This window comes from Theropithecus gelada, chromosome 7b (assembly GCF_003255815.1).
Source record: "Theropithecus gelada isolate Dixy chromosome 7b, Tgel_1.0, whole genome shotgun sequence".
Taxonomy (NCBI): domain Eukaryota; kingdom Metazoa; phylum Chordata; class Mammalia; order Primates; family Cercopithecidae; genus Theropithecus; species Theropithecus gelada.
Genome location: NC_037675.1, coordinates 94,018,592 through 94,039,096, shown reverse-complemented (window position 1 = coordinate 94,039,096; position 20,505 = coordinate 94,018,592). Strand labels below are relative to the sequence as shown.

General features: G+C 47.6%; 1 protein-coding gene across 2 annotated transcripts in view; it reads right to left on the bottom strand.

The window, feature by feature from the left end:
* RIN3 (Ras and Rab interactor 3) overlaps positions 1-20,505 on the bottom strand; it is a 184,185-nt gene that overhangs the window by 76,351 nt on the left and 87,329 nt on the right. For both annotated transcript variants that reach the window (XM_025392754.1, XM_025392755.1), the window contains one exon: positions 1,358-1,430. In XM_025392754.1, coding sequence (XP_025248539.1) covers positions 1,358-1,430 — 73 coding nt within the window. The remainder of the gene's footprint in view (positions 1-1,357; positions 1,431-20,505) is intronic.

Genomic DNA, 20,505 nt, shown 5'->3' with positions numbered 1-20,505 from the left:
CTTGACAACATAGGTATCCACCCCCTGAAGTTCCCATTAAATCTTTTAACCAAATTCATTTCCTCTCGCATAGAGACCATCAAGCTTCAGATAAACAAGCAACAAAGGTTCCAGCCAGTTGCAGGTGAAGACACCACCCCTGGCCATCAAGAAGCTACCCTGCCTCCACTATACAGAGCAGGGTGAGAGTTCCTTGATCCCCAATAGGTAGGGACTACGCCCCAAGTCAGCATGAAGCAGTTAAAGAAAAAAGAAGACTATTGGTCTCTCTGCCTCCCATAAAGATTTATGGAGATCACCTCTCAGGGAAGAGATGAGGCAGGAAAATAGGGTCTGGAGGCAGGGAACATAAGGCCGATTCACACTTCAGCTGTAACAGGAAATGTCCTCTCCATAGGGCGTAGGCCAAGTAAAAGACTTTGTAACTTTACTTCATCCTCTTCATTTGCATAGGGCACACCCCAAGTAACCAGTGGAATCCTCTAGAGGGTATTTAATATTCCCAAAATTCTGTAACGGTACCCTTGAGGCCCTATGCTTGGGCCCGCTCCCACACTCTGGAGTGTACTTTCATTTTCAATAAACCCCTTCATTCCTTCCTTACTTTGTGTGTTTTGTCCAATTCTTTGTTCAAGACGCCAAAAACCTGGACATCCTCCACCGGTGACATTATCAGCCTCACTTTTCCTGCCCATCTGGACTCAGGAGGGTCGTGGTAGGTGGGGAGGGATGCTCTAGGTTCAGCATGGTTTTCTTCAGAGGCAGCAGGGAGTTGTGGGCCTGGAGCCCACTGCTGGACCCCAACACATCCCACCCTGTTTCTAACCAGCCCTTGTCAAGGTCCTGTAGCTTAAGTCATTGGCTTATGGCACCAAAGTGTACTTTTAAATTCTTACTGACCCAAAACCAGTTTTGAATAAACAGGCAGTTCTCAGGGTGGTTAGCAGACACCCGCTCCACCCAGCAGCTGCTTCGTAATCACAAGCTACCTCCCATAAAGGGGGATCAGCCCCTGTTGCTGCCCCTACAGGAAGTTCCTTCTAGAACCCCTGCAATGGGAGGCCTGGTACACGCAGGACTCCAGGCTGTCCTTGAAGCTGATAACACAGGAAGCCGGGAGACACAGTGAGCCAGAGGGGCAGGTGTGGAAGGGAGGGGTTCTTATCAGATAGTGTGAGAAAGCCTCAGAGCCAACAAGTTCCCTGTGGTTCCCAGAGGGGCCTGTGCCCTCTCTCTGCATCCTCTGAGCCGCACCCCTCTCTCTGGGGCTTCCTTGTGAAGTTTCCTGTACCCATCCAGGGTTGCATGGGATGTTTGCTGCAACCAGACAACCTCCTGCAGGGCCGGGTCTACTCACCTACTGACACAGTAGAACGCAATCAGTCTGAAGATGTCCTCAAACACAAGAGCTGAGCCTTCCAGGTACAAAACTGGGGAGAGAGAAGAAGGGCCCTGGGTAAGGTAAGTATCCCACCAAGGAAAAGGGGGGAAGGAGGCAGCAGGGACTGGGTGGGGGGACATGTCTGCCACACTCATTCTGGGTCCCATGCTGGGCTGCATGTGGCTCCATACACATCAGCTGTCAACAGGACCTTAAGTGAGAAAGGGACTTCCTTGTCAATCCACTGAGATTTCAGAGGATTACCTATTTGTAATTAGTCCATTTTCACGCTGCTGATAAAGACATACCCGGGCCAGGCGCAGTGGCTCACGTGTGTAATCCCAGCACTTTGGGAGGCCGAGGTGGGCGAATCACAAGATCAGGAGTTCAAGACCAGCCTGGCCAACAGGGTGAAACCTGTCTCTACTAAAAATACAAAAAATTAGCCAGACGTGTTGCCTATAATCCCAGCTACTTGGGAGGCTGAGGCAGGAGAATCATTTGAACCTGGGAGGCGGAGGCTGCAGAGAGCCAAGACCGTACCACAGCATTCCAGCCTGGACAACAGAGTGAGACTCTGTCTCAATTAGAAAAAAAAAAAAAAAAAAAAAAAGACACACCGGAGACTGGATAATTTACTTAAAAAAAGAGGTTTAATGGACTCACAGTTCTATGTGGCTGGTGAGGCCTCATACTTATGGTGGAAGGCAAAAGGCACGTCTTCATGGTGGCAGACAGAGAATGACAGCCAAGCAAAAGGGGTTTCCCCTTACAAAGCCATCACATCTCGTGAGCCTTATTCACTATCAGGAGAACAGTATGGGGGAAACTGCCTCTGTAACTCAATTATCTCCCACCAGGTCCCTCCCACAACACGTGGGAATTATGGGAGCTATAATTCAAGATGAGATTTGGGTGAGGACACAGCCAAACCATATCACTATTAGGATAGCTGGTGTTAATATACACTCATAATTTTGGACAAAATAACAGAGAAGGTTCTAGACTGTAAATGCAGAATTAAACATTTAATAGATCACAGTCATCCCAAGCAACAGTCTCAGAACTTGGCAATTGTGAGGCCCAGGAAAGGCCAGGAGGAAGGGTGTTGCCCAGTTCTGCCTCAGCCTCCAGGAGGAACATGGGTCTGGGGCACTGAAGTGGGGCCACTGGTCTGTCACCCAGATCTCCAGGGCCTCTCAGAACCTAACCTGATTGGCTGCACAGCTCACCCAAGGGCGAGGGCTACCCTGATGTTTTACAGCTCTGACAAGGAAGAGGGATCAAAGCATTTGTTCAAAATCCATGCCAAGGTGGATAGGGCTCCTCGGAGGGACAGGGTGCCAGGATGCCGCCGTCAGTGCCTGCAGCTGGGGCCAGACTGACCAGTGGAGAACACGGCACCATGCTCTGCCCTGCTTGGGAGAGCTAGGGCGAAGGAACCAGAGAGGTTCAGCAGGTTGTTGGAGGTTCCACTGTTCATCAGTGCCCTGCAGGCACCTGCCCCCAAACTCTTGACTCATCCTCACACTCCCCACACCCACGGTCATGCTCCCTGCACGTGGGAGCCCCACATGAGTGCCCTCTGGCTCCAGAGGGGCCAAGAAACACGTGCATGTCCCACTGTGGTCCTGGTCTCCCAAGGTTCTAGTTTCCATGTGATGGAGAGGGAAGGCAGGACCCAGCTTCCAGGTCTGGCTCTGAGCCTGGAACGGACAATGAGGCCTCAAGTGTGCCCTTTCCCCGCTCAGTGCCTCTGTCCTTCCACCTGTAAAGGGAAAGGAGTTCTTCCCTAAAGCCACACGCACATAGGTGACGTCAGTTTGTGGTCCTGTTTTCAAAGCCCAGGACAGCACTCCACAGCATTAGAGGTCTGTGAGATGCTTATAGCGATACACAAACCAACATGTTGTGTTCAATTAACTTCATTTTTATATTTGCCTTCTTTCTGCATATCAAACACTGTTCTTAACGGTTCACATAATTTAAAAAATATGTATTTGTCTATGGCAAGGAGATCATGGTTTCCCACTGGGACAGAGACAACATTTTAAAAGAGAATTTAAGTAAAATATTAACTAGATGGTGGTACAGGAGGCATTTGGAGGATGCCTACAAATGACTTAAGTCTGAGAGACCCTGGCTGGTGGTGTTGGAATTCACAGGATGGCCCGGGCGTCCCAGTGCCACCTAGTGCCCGCATGTGGTGCACTGCCGACTCCTTCCACAAGGGGCAGCACAGGCGTGGCCAAGGGAGGCTGGGGCCAAAAGACTTCCAGCAGCAGGGAGGGGAGACAGAGGCTCCATATATATAAGATAGGAACGGAAGGAAGCACCTTCCTCAGGAATGCCTGGAGTGGGTTAGTGGTAATGCACACAAAAAGCCCAGCCTACATACCAGGCATACTCAACAATCAGTAGCTTTCCTTCCCATTGAGGCAAGGCCTGATTTTTGCAGAACACAGATAAACTTTGAAGATAAAGTCAGTCACGCCCCCTTCTGTGCCTGCTGGCACTTTACACAAAGCCCTGGACTCCCTTCCTGAAACAGCATCCCTACGAGGCTTTGGTAGTTAGTCCACTAGATAATAGGTTAGCCGTTAGTGCAGGAACTAGGGCTTACTCGCTTTGGCAGCCAGGGCCCAACACGGTGCTATATGCAGAGGCCCGATTACTGTTTTACTGTTAAAACCCCAGATTTGTAAAATCATAAGCAATGCTTAAGACTCATGCTTGTTTCTTTGCAATGAAACCTCTCCCCTGGCCCCAGCCCCCAGCCCTTCTGCCACCTTTCCATTCCTGACTATGCAAACAGCATCCCTTCACACCAAGGCCACACACGGGGAGGTCCTGCATGCTGGGGCAGGGTTTGGTCCATCTTTGAATCTCCCTTAGTGTCCAGCACAGTGGATGGGAGATTGATGAATGTTTGCTAAGTCTGCCCGGGAAAGATACCCCAGAGGGGTAAAGGCCACAGGGGCATCATGGACAGGGTCTTGGACCACTTACCATGTGATTGATGGCCCTTCCCTCTAGGGCCCCAAAGGAACACCTCAGACTTGAGGAAGTCCCAACAAACAGCCTCACACCTTTCTAGAACACGGGTGAGTGCAAATTGGCACAAGACAAACAATCCTTTGTTCTGATGGGTGGTGGGTTTAGCTTCTAGACTGTCCCCTGTCCTATACCGCACTGGCCAGTGTCTTGCGTGTGGGTTCCCAGGCCACGCCACCTGCACGTGAGCATGTTCCGAGGTTGTTGCTTCTCCTTTCTGTGCCTCAGTTTCTTCACCTATAAAACGGGTGATATGGTTTGGATCTGTTTTCCCACCCAAATCTCATGTGCAATTGTGATCCCCAGTGTTGGAGGTGGGACCTGGTGGGAGGTGATAGGATCATGAGGGTGGGTCCTTCATGAATGGTTTAGCACCACCCGCTTAGTGCTGTTCTCTGATAGAGTTCTCATGAAATTTGCTTGTTTAAGAGTGTGTGGCACCTGCCCCCCACCTTGCTCTGCTCCCACCATGTGAGACACCTTGTTCCCCCTTTGCCTTCCATCATGATTGTAAGTTTCCTGAGGCCTCCTCAGAAGCTGAGCAGATGCCAGCATCATGCTTCCTGTACAGCCTGCAGAACTATACCCAGTTAAACTTATTTTCTTATAAATTACTCAATCTCTTTCTTTATAGCAATGCAAGAACAGACGAACACAACAGGGGTAGTAAAGTACCCACCTGTTGAGGATTGACTTGTGTTCCTGCAAAAGATATGTGAATGTGATACATGTGAATACATGTGAATCTCTAATACATGTGAATGTGAACTTATTTGGAAATAGGGTCTTTGTAGATGTAACGAAGCTGACCTCATACTGCATTAGAGTGGGCCCTAAATCCAATGGCTGGTGTTCTTGTCAGAAGGCCACATGGGCTGGGTGCGACGGCTCACGCATGTAATCCAAGCACTTTGGGAGGCCGAAGCAGGTGGATCACCTAAGGTCAGGAGTTTGAGACCAGGCTGGCCAGCACTGTGAAACCTGTCTCTACTAGAAATAAAAAAATTAGCCAGGAGTGGTAGTGGGTGCCTCGGGAGGCTGAGGCATGAGAATCGCTTGAACCCGGGAGGCAGAGGTGAGATTGTGCCACTGCACTCCAGCCTGGAGGATAGAGCGAGACTCTGTCTCCAAAAAAAAGAAGGCCACGTGAGGGCATGGGACACAGACCCAGAGATGGGAATGCCATGGGAAGCTGGAGATGGAGATTGCAGTGATGCAAGGAATGCCAGCCAAGGAATGCCAAGGATTGGCAGCAACCACTGGAATCCAGGAGGGAGGCATGAAACAGATGCTTCTAGAGTCTCCAGAAGGAACCAAGCCTGTCCACACCTTGATTTCCGATTTCTGGCCTCCAGAACTGTGAGAGAATGAGTTTATGTTGTTCTACGGCTCCCAGTTTGTGTAATTTGCAGTGGCAGCCATAAGAAGCGACTACACCACCAAATAAACATCACAGTGAGCATGAAATAAATTATGCCATGGGAGTGGCTTGGAACAGTGCCCGTGTGTTCAGTTAATGGGGATATTACTGAACTGTCATTTTACACATGCAAGGCAATGTGGTGTGAGGCAGGGGTGCAGGGAAAGGGTTTTGCAGACCCACTGGATCTCATTTCCTATTGCTCTTCAACAGTAATCCTGTCTGTTGGCTGGGCTTTTTCTTCCCTCTCTCCTGTTTCTACAGTCCTCACTCCCAACTCCTTGCCTCTGCTCATGCTCTTTGTCCCGCACAGAGAATCCCTGCACCTCCAGAGTCCAGTTCTAGATCCACCTTCTACCTCAAAGCCTTCATTTCCCAGGGATTCCACCCTCTCTCATCGGAAAGCCACACACAGGATGTGCTGCCCAAAATGCCCATCAGGGAAATGCCACCGGTGTGTTTTACTGTGAGTGAGAGGCAGGGGCTCTTGGACTATAGCCGGGGCAGGAACAGGTCTCACTTTTCCCTGTCCCCTGCACTGAGCCCAACACCATGCCTGCCACACAGTGAGGACCCGTAAAGAACAGTCGGGCAAAAGGGGCCTTCAGGTGTTAAGATCCAGAGCAGGCCAAATAAACAGAGACAGAAAGGATATTAGTGGTTGCTTAGGGCTGGGGTTGGGGGAGATAGGGGGATGCTAGCTAAAGGGTATGGGTTTCATTCTTTCTTTCTTTTTTATAATGGTAAACTATAAATAACACACAATTTAGCATTTTAATCATTTTTAAGTGTACAGTTCAGTGGCATTGAGTACATTCACGCTGTTACGCAACACAAGGTTTCTTTTTTGAGGTGATGAAATGTTCTTAATTGACTGTGATGATGGTTGCACAACTCTGTGATACACTAAAAGCCACTGAATTGTATGCCTTAAATGCTTAATTGTGTGATATTTAATACTTAAAAATTTTTTTTTCTGCGCCAGCGCCTTGATCTTGGAAGATACTGAATACATTAAATAAACACATCTGAATAAAGCTGTTATCTAGTAAAAAGATACTGATACATTAAATAAACATATCTGAATAAAGCTGTTATTAAAACCAGATACACACACACACACACACACACACACACACATATACAGGGACTGAATTTCACTTCCTGCATTCTGTTTTCCTGCGAGTTTTTATAATAAGCATATACGACTTTTGTAAGCGGAGACATAGTTAAGATTTTTCTCTAAAACCCGTGGTTTCCAGTGTCCTCTCAGCTCATGCTGCTTTCAGTAGCAGATCAAAACCCTACTAATACAGCTGACAAGCCCCCATGCCACCTACTGCCCAGGAGACCATGTCACCCATGAACCTGCCAAGACAGTTCTGACAGAGCCTCAGGCCATCCAGCACCTGCTTCTGCCCTGGGCAGGGAGCCCGCCAGCCCGCTCCTCCCAACAAAATTGCCAGCTCCAGCAGTTCCCAAGACTTGTCACACTGAGTACATTCTCCCATATCCCTCAGCAAAAGCCTCAGGGGAAACATACCAGACCCTGTCTAAACCTTCTCAAGAGGTGAGATGTGAGAACAGGCACCAGACAGAACCCAGTGTGCTCCAAGGTGACAGCAGGTGACAACAATCAGACTCTGCCCTGGCTCAGAAGAAAGGAAAACTTTCACTGGTGACTCACCCTCAAGGCTGGGTCAGGGGCAGGTAGAGATGCTGGGTACATGCATGCCAGCCCAGCCCCTGGCACTCACAATCTCAACATCAAAACAGAACATCCATGAAGAGCTGAAAGCGATCAGGTGTTTTTGTTTTTAAAGAGGCTCAGTTTTTCAGGAATGGAAAACTGTATGTCACATGTTGTTACTTATAAGTGGGAGCTAAGCTATGAGGATGCAAAGGCATAAGAGTGATAGAATGGACTTTGGGGAGTGGGATGGGAAAGCTGCGTGTGGGGTGAGGGATAAAAGACTACAAATTGAGTATAGTGTACACTGCTTAGGTGATAGGTGCACCAAAATCTCAGAAATCATCACTAAAGAGCTTATGTAACCAAAACCCACTTGTACCCTCAAATTAAAATACATTTTTTAAATGCAAGTTTTTTGTATAATTTAATAAACAACTTTAAAAATGCTAAGAAAGAGAGACTGGGCACAGTGGCTCACGCCTGTAATCCCAGCACTTTAGGAGGCTGAGGCAAGTGGATCACTTGCGGTCAGGAGTTTGAGATCAGCCTGGCCAATGTGATGAAACACCGTCTCTGCCAAAAATACAAAAATTAGCTGAGCGTTGTGGCAGGTGCCTGTAATCCCAGCTACTTGAGATGCTGAGGCAGGAGGATCATTTGAACCCAGGAGACAGAGGTTGTAGTGAGCCAAGATTGTACCACTGCACTCTAGCTTGGGCAACAGAGTGAGACTCTGTCTCAAAAAAAAAAAAAAAATGCTAAAAAAGAGAGAGAGAAATTCAGTTATATCATTCAGTAATGCAAATGAACTGTCAAGAGCATAGACTGCGTGTGCATCTTGTTTTGCACAGAACCCCCAGCATATACCATGGTGGTTGGTACATTGCCAGTTCTCAAATATTTATTTAATTGCATTAATAAAATAAATAACTGTATTCATAAAATGGTTTATTTTGGAATGCTTACAGACTTACAAGAAGTTGCAAATAAATGAATAGGAAGTCCTGTGTACCCTTCACCCAGTTCCCCCCAGTGGTAATATCGGTAATAATTAGAGCACAATGTCAAAACCTGGAAACTGACCTCGACACAATCCCCAGACGCTATTCAGATGTCAGCAGTTTTATATGCACTCATTTGTGTGTGCGTGTGTTTGTACAATATTTGGCAATTTTATTACATAGGTAGCTTCGCGCAGTCACCACAATCAACATATTTGGTTCATTCAACACCATAGAGCTCCCTTGTGCTATCCCTTCATAGCCACATCTAGCCCCTCCCCATCACTAGCCCTGACAACTAATCTGTTCCTGTCTCTATGACCGTATTATTTCACGAATGTCATATAAGTTGAATCACAAAGTATATATCTTTTGGAGACTGGCTTTTTCAGTGTAACTTCCTTGTGGTTCATCCAAGTTGTTCCGTGAATCAATAGTTCATTGCCTTTTATTGCTGAGTAATATTCTGTAGCATGGATATACCATGGGTTTGTTTAGCCATTCATCCACTGAAGGACATTTGGATGGTTTCCAGCTTTTAGTTACTATGCACGAAACTTCTGTAAACATTGACGTACAAGTTTCTGTGTGAAAAATGTGTTTTCATCTCTCTGGGATATATGCCCAATAGTGAAATTGCTGGGTCATGTGGTAAGGTCATCTGTAATTTCCTATCATTTTTTGAAGAAGGAGTCTCACTCTGTTGCCAAGGCTGGAGTGCAGTGGTGCCATCATGGCTCACTGCAAACTCAACCTCCCATACTCAAGTGTTCCTCAGCCTCCCAAGTACCTGGGACCACAGGCATGCACCACCACACCCAGCTAATTTTTAAATTTTTGGTAGAGATGAGGAACTCCTAGCCTTAAGCAATCCTCCCACCTTGTTCTCCCAAAATGTTGAAATTACCGGCATGAGCTACCATATCCAGCCTCTAGTTTTCAAAGGAACTGCCAAACTCCTTTCCAGAGAGGCCGCACCATTTGACATTCCCACCAAGAATGCAGGGGTGATTCAGTTTCTTCCCATCCTCACCAGCCTTTAGTATTATTCCTACTTTTTATTTTAACCATTCCAATAGGTGAAGAGTGATATCTCATTGTGGTTTTGATTTGCATTTCTCAAATAATTAATGATGTTGAACATCCTTTCGTGTGATTGTTTGCCATCTGTGTATCCTGTTTGGTGAAATGTCTGTTCATGTGTTTTGCCCATTTTCTAATTGAATATTTTTCTTTATGGCTGAATAATATTCTACTGTATGGATATATCACATTGTATTTTTCCACTCATCAGTTGATGGACATTTGGGTAGTTTCCACATTTTGGCTACTACAAGTAATTTTGCTGCGAACATTTGTGTACAAGTTTTTGTGTGGATATGTTTTTACTTCTCTTGGGTATATACCTAGAAGTGGAATTGCTCAGTCATATGGCAATTTTGTATGTTTAAGAAACTGTCATACTGTTTTCCAAAGTGACAGCACCATTTTATATTCCCACCAGCAAGGTATGAGGATTCTAATTTCTCCATGCCCTTGTCAACAATTATTGTCCATCTTTTTTTATGATAGTCACCCTAGTGGGTATGAAGTGTATCTCATGGTGGTTTTTTGATTTGCATGTCTGATGATTAGTGCTGTTGAGAGTCTGTTCATGTGTTTCTTGGTTATTTCCATATATTCTTGGCAAAAATGTCTACTCAGATCCTTTGCCCATTTTTGATTGGGTTACTTGTCTTTATTTATTTACTTATTTTTTGAGACAGGGTCTTGCTCTGTTACCCAGACTAGAATGCAGTGGTGCGATCATGGCTAACTGTAGCCTGAACATCCTGGGTTCAAGCAATCCTCCCAGCTAAGTCTCCCAAGTAGCTGGGACTACAGGCACGCACAACCATGCCCAGCTAATTTTTGTTGTTGTTGTTGGAGATATGGGGTCTCAATATGTTGCTCAGGCTGGTCTTGAACTCCTGGGCTCAAGCAATCCTTCCACTTTGTCTTCCCAAAGTGTTGGGATTAGAGGTATGAGCCACTGCACCCGGCAGAGAGTTCTTTATATATTCTAGATGCACATACTTTTGTCAGATACGTGATTTGCAAATGTTTTCTCCCATTCTGTAGTTTGTCTTTTTGTCCTCCCCCTTCTTTTTTTTTTTTGAGACTGGCTCTGGGGTTCCCTCTGCTGCCCAGGCTTGTCCTGAACTCTAGGGCTCAAGGGATGCTCTCACTGCAGTCTCCCAAGTAGCTGATATTACAGGTGCATGCCACTGTATCTGGCCTTGTCTTTTCATCCTCTTAACAGGGTCTTCCCAAATTTAAGAATAAAACAATGCTGTCCAAGCTTGTCCAGAAAATAGTAGGCACACAATGGGTGTTATATAAATGATTCAGTAGGGCCATTCCCAATCTGCTTTAATTAACGGTCAATTCTTCTCTCTATTGATATCATTAATGAATTGTGGGCCTTTAACCAGTTATCATTCTTATCTAGACCATATTGACACTATTATTTCCCTTCATAGATGCTTTCTTCACAGATGGTGCAAAGGTAAATTTCAGATATGCCCAGTTTTAATTACTACAAGTTCCCAGAGATTGAGGCTAATGTATTCAACAAACGAAACTTATTCTTCATCACACTGACTCTAGGGAAAGAATGCCTATTGACACATGCCTTCATTACAGTCTCATTTATCTTTGCTAACAAATGAAGTGTGAGCGTTTGTTAATCCAAGCCGGATCCTTGCTTTGAGAAGGAACAGATCATGATATGAAAGCACGGAACGAGGATGTACCTTGCCAAGGATCATTGTTTTTGAAGTATATACATAGTTGTGAAACACAAACCCAATCTTTCATTTTTAGCAGACAGCTTTGTTAACCCTAGAGATCCCACTTCTAACACATTTCGATTGACAATAGGAGTTGTCAATAAATTTTCCAGTTCTGATCCCCATATGAAGGGCTTGGCCAGAGTTTCTCTTTGGCTAGGACATTTTTCATTATGTATTTACTCATCAACAAGGACTTATTGTGCTCATAGTATGTAGAAGTAAAGAGTAAATGGGGCAGGGAGTGGTGGCTCACTCCTGTAATCCTAGCACTTTGGGAGGCCGAGGTGGGCGGATCCCTTGAGCTCAGGTGTTCGAGACCAGCCTGGGCAACATGGTAAAATGCTATCTCTACCAAAAATACAAAAATTAGCCAGCCATGGCGGCTCACATCTGCAGTCCCAGCTACCTTGGGAGGCTAAGGCAGGAGGATCGTTTGAGCCTAGGAGGTGGAGGCTGTAATGAGGTCCAGCCTGGGCCACAGACGGAGACTCCCTCCATCTCAAAAAAAAAAAAAAAAAAAAAAAAAAAAAGGAAAATGGATAAGGAAATTGAGAGGAAGCCTCACAGTTAGAAGGGTAACAGGGAACCTGCCGGTGGTATGGGCCCTGGGACCTATCTGTAATTCTTTCTTGGTGGGGAGGGGTGGGTAGAGATTCAAAAGCAATCAGCTCATTCTCTTTCGATGATTGAACATTTGGTTGGGTAGGGAGAGAGAGATGTTGGCTGTTTTTATCTAAGGAAAACCTGGCATGCAGCAAGGACTCAATATGCATGCTTATGGAATGAGCACTGGATGGATTCAATGGATAGATTAGGATTGCCCCTGGAGGAAATTGTCACCTGGGGATGCAAGGAACGCTTGGACACCACTCCTATAGGAGAGGGGAGTTTCTGACTTTTTGGAGGGCTCAATACTTGGAGAAAAAAATGCCCTCACACCTGGCTAGGAGAGGACCCTTGGGTGGACCCTGGAAGTGGCTTTAACCCCAGGTCCTTATGTGACACTACTGAGCCAACCTACTCTGAATCTTCCTATCACCCAGATGGGTTAGAGAATTCAATCCTAATGGATTCTGATCCTCTTTCCTAAAAGGGGCACTAGATCACTGAGCTGGGTCCCTGACAGGAAAGGCCAGGGGCACAGACCCTGAGGATAAAAAGTCAAAGTGACAAGGGACTGGGGCGTGGTTCCCAGCTGGGGAGCAGGAGGGAGGGGTACCTGCAGGGCCCTATGGGCTGGGAGCGGGGAAGTGAGGCCCTTCAGGGCCATGCCCACTCTTCCATGGACCCCTACCCACCTTGGCCAGCCTGTGGACCATCATGCAGGCCCCTGCAAGGGGCAGGCTCCTTCCCCATTTTGAAGGACACTGTTGCATTTTGGCCAGGGTCCATGGCTGCCCAGCAACACCACAGTTGCCATGGGAACCACCACTTGGTCAGTTTGTGGCTGAGGGGAGAAAGGAGTGTTTGCTACCATCACAGGGCTTACTATCCAAAGGCACAATTTTCTGAAACAGATGGAAATCACTTTGTGTTCCCAGGGGTAGAAGTGGGGAAGACAGCAATTTCTTTGGAGCCCTGGGGACCCGCTGGTTCCAGGCCCAGCCCTGGCACCCACTGGCTTCGAGGTGATGCTGGAGAACCACCCTTTCCTGCCTTAGGGAAGGGTGCTGCTAGACCAGAACTGCCAGCACTGCTGGTACCAGCAGAGGGGAGAAGCTGCCAAAAGTGAGAAAGAGCAAACAATCCCATGCCAGCCTGAGTGGCTCCTCTGTTCTCTGAGATTTGCTACCATGTAAGGACCGCAACATGGCATGGGCAAGCTCTTGTTTTTGCTCCAGGCAGAGCCCAAACCTGGACAGCACTGACCAGGCGCAGGTCCCTGGGTCCACCAACCACATACCATGAGACTCTGAAACTTATTTTCTCTAAGTGCCAGGTGAGAAGAGTAACTGAGCCCCTCCCACACCCTCTGGGTCGTTGTGCAAAGGCTGAAGGCCTACCTGACAGAGGCTCTGAGTGCAAGACAGCAGCCACTCCACAAAAGACAGCACAGAGATCTCCAAGACCTGGGCGGGGGTGCTGAAGGGTGGGGAGGGCAAAGGATGAGTTAGGGTTCAGGGAGCTGGAAGAGGATGCCGATTGGGAAAATGTGCTGAAAAAAGCATCCTTTCTCTTTTGCTGGCTGTTACTGATGATCTGGGGTGGCACCTTTGCCTCTGGAGCTGGCCCTGGAGCTTGTATGTTTCCAGCCTGCCTGAGCCTCCCTCTGTAAGGCTCCAACACCTGTCCAGCCCGCAGCTCTCAGTGTAAGATCATCCCTCCTTAGCCCTGGTCTCTACCCACCAGGGCCCTGGGCCAAGTGCGCTGCAGGCTTGCAGTGCAGAGTAGGGCATAGTGAGTTTGCCTGAGTTGGCCTTTGGCTGGAGGCCAACGGGAAAGGGATGGGGAGCACCCAGCAGCCATGGTCAAGCAAGGCTGCTTCCAAATGCCCCAGGTTACAGCCCTGGACAGGGAACCACTGAAAGCCAGAACGGAAGGGTTCTAAGAGGTAGCTCTGCACCCTCCCCATGGCACAGATGGGGAAACTGAGGTCCAGAGGTGGCATATCATCAGCTTGAGAGAGGGGATCGGCCCAAGTATTTTCCAGAGTTGGATTCTAGAGCTCTCTGGAATCCAGATTCTGATTCAGTGGCAACTGTCATTGTTTGCTTCCTTCTCCCAAATTCCCAGCACTGGGCTTTGCACAGATTCAAGCCTCCTGAGGAGTCATGGAGGGTTACCGTTTTCAAAGTTTTCATAATAATAATGTCATCTTCCATTTAATAAGTGCTCACTGTGCCAGGCTCTGTACTTCTAATCATCATGACAACTCCATTATCTACCTTTAATAAGTGAGGAAACTGAGGCTCAGGAAGGCTCAGTGACTGGCCTAAGGCTGTGGCCAAGTTGTGACCATGGCCCGCCAGCCAGTATAGCAGGTGCCTTTTGTTGAGAGAGGAGGCACAGGCTGGAGGGAGGGTGCAGGAATGCAATCGGTGTGTCGCTGCCTCGCTATTAGCAGCAATGCCTTTCCTGTGGGCCACCATCTGCCCTGTCGTCGGGCAGCCCCCGGGTGATCCCTTGGTGAGGCCTTCTTGGGCAGAACTTCTGGCCCCTCCGAACGGCTCGAGCACTAGGCACACAGCTGACTTTACAGCTGATGACAGCACATCGTGATTTATTTACAGGCCCAGCTCTGGCCCAGGATGAAGCTTCCAGAGAGAGCAGAGCCCAGACTTCATTTCTTTTCACCATCCTGGGTCCAGGATCTCGCCTGGACCATCTCACATGCTTCACGGGGCTCGTCGTTGCTGCAAGCAGTATGTCACGCTGAGGCAACTCCCAACTACATTGTTCACGCTGTAATAAAAGATTCCTTTTTTTGGAAGCTGCTCTTCTGTATTGAGCAAGTGCGTAGATGAGACTTTTTAAAAGTCTGAGAAAAGGAATACAGTGCAAGCGTACAAACTGTCACAATGCAGCCAGGACTTCGACTGGGAGCTATTTATAGGTTCAGAGGCCAAAACTGAAGGGGAGACGTTGGACAGATTTGCAAATTGCCAAGTGTCAGGAAAGGCTAAATAAAGAGAAACCAGGCCTGGGGAGATTACTGGGAGAAGGCGAGGTGGAAGGAGTGGTGGGAGATGCTGGGTAAGGTCGCCACCCTGGAAAGAGGTGCATGTCGGGGAAAGCAATCTCACCTGCTCCCTGCTCACACTGCAGGGCTGCGGAGATGTCTTTGACTGGACCCATTGAGGAAAAAACACTTTGTTCTCTCTGGGAACAGAGGGGATGGGGGAAGGGAGGTGGGTAACACCGTGATAGTGACAACACCCCTGAGTGCCACAGAAGGACCCCCCAAGAATGTCCAGAAAATACCAGCTTCAACATCAGAATCGTACAAAGTTCACCATCTCCCCCCAAGTTTGGGAACTTTGATCTGAGGTCTTGGAGAAAGTGACTGCCACTGTGAGACCCAGAGAAGCTCAGTAGCTCACCAAAGATCACAGAGCTAGGAAGCGACGAGGCTAGGACATGGCCTTGAGTGGGTCTGACTCTGCAGTCTGAGCCTTCACCCACCACATGGGGCTGGTGTGGCTCTAGACCCAAGACAGAGAGAATGCGAGCCATGTGTGCAATATAAATTTTCTCATAGCCACATTAGAAATAGTAAACAGAAACAGGTAAAATTAATCCCAATACTATATTTTATTTAACCCAATAGATCCAAAATATTGTCATTTTAAGACACCATCAATATATTAAAAATTACTAATAGGACATTTCCCATTTTTTTCATACTAAGTGCTCAAAGTCCAGTGTGTATATTACACTCACAGTTCATCTCAATATATTCGAGCCACGTCTCAGGAGCTCACTAGCCACACGTGGCCCCTGGCTACCATACTGGGTGGCATAGCCCTAGAGACGTGGTTCTCAACCAGGAGCAAACTGATCCCCCAGGGGGACATTTGATGATATGTAAAGATACTTTTGATTGTTACTACTTGGAGGGTGATGCTACTGGGATCTAGTGGACAGAGGCCAGGGATGCCACTAACATTCTCCAATGCCCAAGACAGTCCACACAACACAGAATGACCCAGCTCTAAATGCCAACAGTGCCGTGTTTCACGCACCCTGCTCTCGAGAGAGAACCAGTTTGCGCTCCTTGAGTGAACCGGCAGGAGCCTAGGAGTGCCATGGACCCCAGCACCTAGCGTGCTGCCCGGCGCATAGTGGGACCTGAAATCAGTGCTTGGAACTGAATTCAATGGAAGACAGCAAGGCCCATGACTCTGTCTCAGAGGAATCATGCTCCATCCTCTTCACCAGCAGTGCAGAGACACCAAGAGCCAGGAAATGTGTTGTGAAATCAAGAACAAGGGATCAGTCTCAATGCAACTGATAGTTCACTTGCTTCAAGATGCTACTGAACCAAGATTGTAAATATCCAACCTGCTGGGGTCAGGGTGCAGCTTTCTTCCCACTCCCCTTAGGCATCCTGGGGCAGCCCCAGGCCTTGGGACAGGGAGGCCTGTAGCTCCGGGGAGCAGAGTCAAGCAGGGTGCATGTTAGGGCACTCGATTGTGCCCTAACTGCATCCCACAACTACATCCCCTTCTAACTGTGAGGCTTCCTCTCAATTTCCTTATTCATTTTCCTTTTTATCATGTCCCCAGACTGCACCCTTCAGCTCAGCCCATTGCTAAGAAAACTGACCCTGATCTGCATCTTCCTCACCTTTGTCTATTTCCTTACTGGTTCTGAGCGCAGGTGGTGAAACAAGGGGTGTTACTTAGAGCACTGCCCCTATCCCTAAGTCCACCACAGGAATAGAACTGGAGGCTCTCTGAATCACTATAAATGAATCAGGTCAGGGATGGTGACATCACTGTGGCTGCAAAGAGAGGCTTCTCAGTTGGCATGGGGACGTTCCTTGTGACTGCCCGGGGTCAGGGCTCAATGCTCCCAGGCAATTATATCCACAGAGTTATAGATTTCTGTAACTGGTCATCTAACTCAAATCCCTATTTTAGCGACAAGATGGGAGTTGTATAGCCCTGTAGGAACAGAGTAGACTTGTCTCTAAGAACTGAGGTAGAAACAGGTCTCTTCAGTCCAAAGGTCAAGAACACAATGGAAGGATGTGGTGTGGTTTAGCATCTCACCCCTCCGGCCGCCCTTGTGCTGGTGATGCTCAAATCTCTACCTTGCACTCTACCTTCCTTCCAGAGACCCAGACCCAGGGGTCCATTCGATCTTCCTTGTCAAGTATTTGCTGAGCACCCACTCTATCACAGGCCCTAGGGGGGTGCTCCCTTTCTCCCAGGCGACAACTCTCACTGCGTCCCTTGCTGTTACCCTCTAACTGTTCTTCCCTAGGCCCAGGGTGATGCTGTCCCACAGTCCCTGACACCAGGTGCCCCTAAGGCACCACCAGCTTCTCTTTCTTCATCATGCCATTTCTGCCAACCAGGCCCAAGAGTCCTCCTCCTAAATACTCTGGGGTGTGTCCCCTCCCCTCCATGCCTGCCATAACTGCCTGGTCTGGCCCCACCATACTGTCACCAGACTGCTGCCATGGATCTTCCTCTGGTCTTCATCCCCAGCAGCACCCCCTGCACTCCAGCCTTCACACCCCCAAGGGCGGGGGGCTTCTGTTTAGCAGGCATATCAGATCGTGACCCCACACTTAATGTCCTTTGCTGGTGTTCCCCAGAGCCACTTAGACAGAGGCTAAGCTCCAAGGCCTGGACGCACATTGCCCTGCGAGTGGCTCCAGCTGATGCTCCTGTTCTCGGCTTTCCCTCCCTTCCACACCGGCCACACTGGACTCTCCCTGGATGCACCCCACCATTCTGCCACTCTGTGCCCTTGCGTGGGCTATCTTGCCACCTCGTGTGCTCTTCCAAACAGGCAATTTCTATTCATCCTTCAGGACACAACTCAAATGTCCTCACCCCTCAGAGTTGTTCCCCTGGGGTCTCGCTCACCGGTCAGTGTTGTGGGGCAGTGCAGGTCCTTCCTCTGACAGAAGTAAAATCCTAACATCATTTTAATATAATCATCCCTGTATCTCTAGGGCCTAGTGTCTTTAAACTGAATAAATGAATGTCTTCTATAATTCTCTATTTCTGCGATAACTGCTATTTCTGTAGCATGACTGATTCTTGCATCCCAAAGTAAACAGAAGCCTCCTTGCAAGCAGAGACATGTTTTCAACTCCAGAGCAGCACAATACAATGTTAACAACTCATGTTGGGAACCAGGTTTCTGGGGTTTAAATCATGTCCTCACCACTTACTAATAAATGTGTGATCTTAACTAAGCCACTTCAACTCTCTGTGCCTCCGTTTCTTCATTTGTAAAAGGAGGGTGATCATGGTTCCAGTTATCTATTGCTTTGTAACAAATCATTTACAAATTTAGTGGCTTAGAATAACAGCTATCTTATTGTAGCTCACAATTTGTGGGTCAGGAATCTGGCAGGGCTCAGCTGGGTGATTCTCCTGCTCTTTGTGGCACTGACTAGGGCACTTAGTGGTATTCAGCTGTGGGCTGGTCTGGTCTGGAGGGTACAAGACACTTTTGCTTATGCCTGGTGCCTTGGCAGGAATACTTGGAAGGCTGGATTCACCCAGGCCTGTCTTCTTCTTGGGCCTCTCTCCCTCCTTATATAGTGTCCAGGCCTCTCCACATGGTCTCTCCAGTATGGCGGTGTCAGTCATTAGATTTCTTACATGACAACTCAGAGCTCCCAGAGTCCAGGCAGAAGCTGTCAGTTCTCCTAAAAGCTACATCTGCGACTGGCATAGTGTCACTTCTGCTTTATTTCATTCATTGGTCAAAGAAGTAACAGGCTAGCCCAGATCCAAGGAGAGAGGCAATAGACTCTTGATGGGAGAATTGTCAAAGAATGCATGATCATCTTTATTCTGCCACACTGTACTTTTCTCTCTTAGGGCTGACATGCAGATTAAATTAATTCATATAGAATGCTTAACAAGTAACTGCTATTATGATTCTACTTCCTTAAGGCCTGAGCACCCAGCAAAGTCTCAATAAATACTTTGTGTCACAACTCAGTAGGAGAAGAGGCACATAGAGAACATTCCAGGTTGGGCTATAAAGAGCAGGCTTCTTGTACCAATCTGGAGCCACATTCTGCAAACTAGGGATCCAACTGGAGTCCTAAGACCATGATATAAGTACAGAATTCTGAAGAAGCCCAGGAGAGAGAACAGAACTAACAGAAATCCAGCAGAATCTCCCCCACTCCAAGGGTCTCCCAAAACTCTATTTGGGAGGTAGCACATTTTACAGATGAGGAAACTGAGATTGAAGAGGCTCAGGAATTTGCCCAAGTTCAACCAGGTAGTAAGTGAGAAACCAGGTTTCAAATCTAGGTCTGCTTGTCTGTTGACTTCTTTCACCACAGCCAGTGCCACTGGCGTTCCTCAAAGAAAACCATGGAAAACGCTTGACCAGATCATCTCAATGAATGACAGGGCTTTGGTCCTCAGGACCCTGAAGCCAATGAGAAGAAGCCCCTCAGGCTTTCACAAGGAAATACTTGATGATTTCAAAGGTCATCCCATGATCAGCTAATAGTCTCACATTATCCATCTGATTTCTCTGGGAATCTGTGCTACACCTGTCCTATCACACCCTGATGGAAATTTATTTCCTGTTTCTGCAAAGATACAGCTAAAAAAAAAGACACAGCTTTTCATGTAAGAATTTTAAAAAATTATCTATAAACACACATCATCCTATTGACCCCACATACATGTCATGCTTTTTGCAAAATGCTCACATATATAACACCTCCCCATGGTTCTATGATATGGGTATTACTCCCTGCATTTTCTAGATGAGGAAAATGAGCAGTGGTGTGCTGGTAAGTGCGTAAGTCCAGCTCTCTAGGAGGGGGGAGAAAACCCCTGATTTATAGCATTTTGCCAGTTTCCATAAGGTACTTACTACCAAGTTGGGAAGAGATTCACACAGTCAGCTCTCACCCATTGATATGAGTCGGCTCCCGCATGCCACCAAAAACACAGCTCAGGCACAAACTCACCTCCACTCAGTTGTTACGAGGGAGAGCCAGGCCTGGAAGTTAAGTGACCCTTCCTCACCATGGCTGCCCTTGTTGAAGCCATCTAGTCCCAGTCTGCCCCCTTTCTGCCCAACTCTGGTACTTTGCAATGAACATAAGCACTTTAGTATACTCTTCTCGGCTTAGGCTTCAGACTCCAAGGGAAATTCCAATGTTCTTTGTTAAATAAATCCCCTGCTAACAGAGGAAAGGATAAGATACAACCATACAAAGAGTATAAAGGATTTGATTATTAACTCCTCTACTTCCTCTCTGGAATCCTCCACCTTCCCCTGTCTTGGAGAGTCATCTGGATGAGGAATATGGGAGATAAGACAGGAAACAACCTGGCTAAGGTGAAAGAGCTTGCACATGGCATCTACAGACCCAGGTTTAATCCCAGTTACATCTGGGGGCACACTTCAGCTGCAGACTAGAGATCCTACCACCTGTTTCATAGTGTTATGAAGACAGAGGG